The sequence below is a fragment of the Peromyscus californicus genome, unplaced genomic scaffold (genome assembly GCF_007827085.1).
Source record: "Peromyscus californicus insignis strain IS unplaced genomic scaffold, ASM782708v3 Scaffold_11__1_contigs__length_118956290, whole genome shotgun sequence".
Taxonomy (NCBI): Eukaryota; Metazoa; Chordata; class Mammalia; order Rodentia; family Cricetidae; genus Peromyscus; species Peromyscus californicus.
The window spans coordinates 33,499,867-33,501,620 of record NW_026294402.1 but is presented as its reverse complement, the minus strand read 5'-3'; the positions used below and the strand labels follow the sequence as shown (position 1 = coordinate 33,501,620).

The following is a 1,754-nucleotide window of genomic DNA, read 5'->3' as shown; positions in this document are numbered from 1 at the left end:
TTATCTCCTCACCAAGAATCTGCCCAATGCTTTTTTCACATCTTTGTTCCTCAAACTATAAATTAATGGGTTAAGCAAGGGGATCACTGTGGTATAAAACACAGAGGACACCTTCTCTTCATCCAGAGTATTACTTGAAGGAGGTTTGAAATACATGAAGGTGATAGACCCAAAGAAGATCCCCACAGCCATGAGGTGAGAGCTGCAGGTCCCAAAGGCTTTAGACCGGCCCTCTGATGACTTGATACGAAGGATACTGTAGAAGATGAAGACATAGGAGATGGTAACAGATAGGGTGGGAAACAAAGTGTTGAATCCTGCAATGATGAAGAGGAGAAGCTCATTGAGATGTGTGTTAGAGCAGGAGAGGTTGAGGAGGGGGAGAACATCACAGAAGTAATGGCTTATGATGTGAGATTTACAGAAGCTCAGTGGCATCATAGCACTTGTGTGTGCAATGGCAGACAAAAGGCCTAGGATGAAGGCAACCAGAACTAACAGGGAACAGAGCCTAGAGGACATAATCACATTGTACAGCAGTGGTCTGCAGATGGCCACATATCGATCATATGCCATAGCAGTCAGGAGGTAACCCTCAGCCACCACAAAGATCACAAACAAAAAGATCTGAGCCATGCACTCAGAAAAGAGGATCAAATTTTTCTTCCCAAGAAAGTTCACCAGCATTTTGGGTGTAATGACAGTGGAATAGCAGAGATCAACGAAGGATAAGCTACTGAGGAAATAATACATGGGAGTGTGCAGCAGTGGGCTGACAGTGATGAGCAGGATCATGCCCAGGTTCCCCATGACTGTTACCACATAGATTCCCAGGAACAGGAGGAAAAGAGGCAGCAGGAGCTCTGGCTGCTGTGTTAATCCCACCAACACAAATACAGTTGCAGTAGAATGATTCCCTATGTTCATCCTTTGAAGATTTCTGTGGAAATAGAAAATAAGATTTTAGTTTACTATTATACCACCATGAACATGTCTGATCTCATATGCAACTTAAAATTATATTATGGAAAGCTTTACTCCTCTTTTAAATGAAACCAAAGCTTCAAAAAGAGATTAGAGATTACCAATGTATTGTTTTCATCTATATTCAATGAATCTCTAAAATATCTTTTTTAACTTTCTAAGTCAGTTTTGATTTTAGTTCACAAAATGAAGTGCTTTGTTTCTGACTTAGAAACATTTGCCTCCTGGATTTAGCAGCAAAATAAAAAAATATTCTATGGAGAGAAGGAAACATTTGCTGACAGGTCAAGAGTAGAAATGCTGTGTGTGTTTACTGGTGGATTTAACATCAGAGCTCAAGGAACAGAGACAGAGGATTGATGTTGCTTAGAGACCAGTTTTGGTTGCATAGGATGTAGCATCAACTTGGGTTTTAGTGTTAAACCTTTTCTGAAAAACAAAGAAACAAACAACAGAAAACAAGCCAAGTGATTCAACCAAACATAATTTCAGTAAAACAAATCAAGCAAGAATAAAAAGTTGACAAGATTATGGAAATTTCTAACACTGTTTCTCTGGTTTCTTTATACAGAGATTTCTTCAAAATACTCACAAAAAAGAAATGATGATTACCTAATCCCACTGCACTGAAAATAAATTTTATATCCAGCTGAACTGAAGGTAGATATGCACCTATATAAAATTAATTGAGTTACTCCAAGAAGGAACATGACTCTAACCTGGAGTACTCCAGCAAATCCTCCTGGATCCCTACAGTGTTGGTAAAGACT

The 1,754-nt window shown here is 39.1% G+C and overlaps 1 protein-coding gene across 1 annotated transcript; it reads right to left on the bottom strand.

Moving 5' to 3' along the window:
* On the bottom strand, window positions 1–930 carry LOC128103690 (olfactory receptor 8D1-like). Its single transcript, XM_052728270.1, has one exon. The coding sequence runs from the start codon at window positions 925–927 to the stop codon at window positions 1–3; it is 927 nt and encodes a 308-aa protein (XP_052584230.1). The 5' UTR covers window positions 928–930.
* Window positions 931–1,754: the final 824 nt, after the last annotated feature.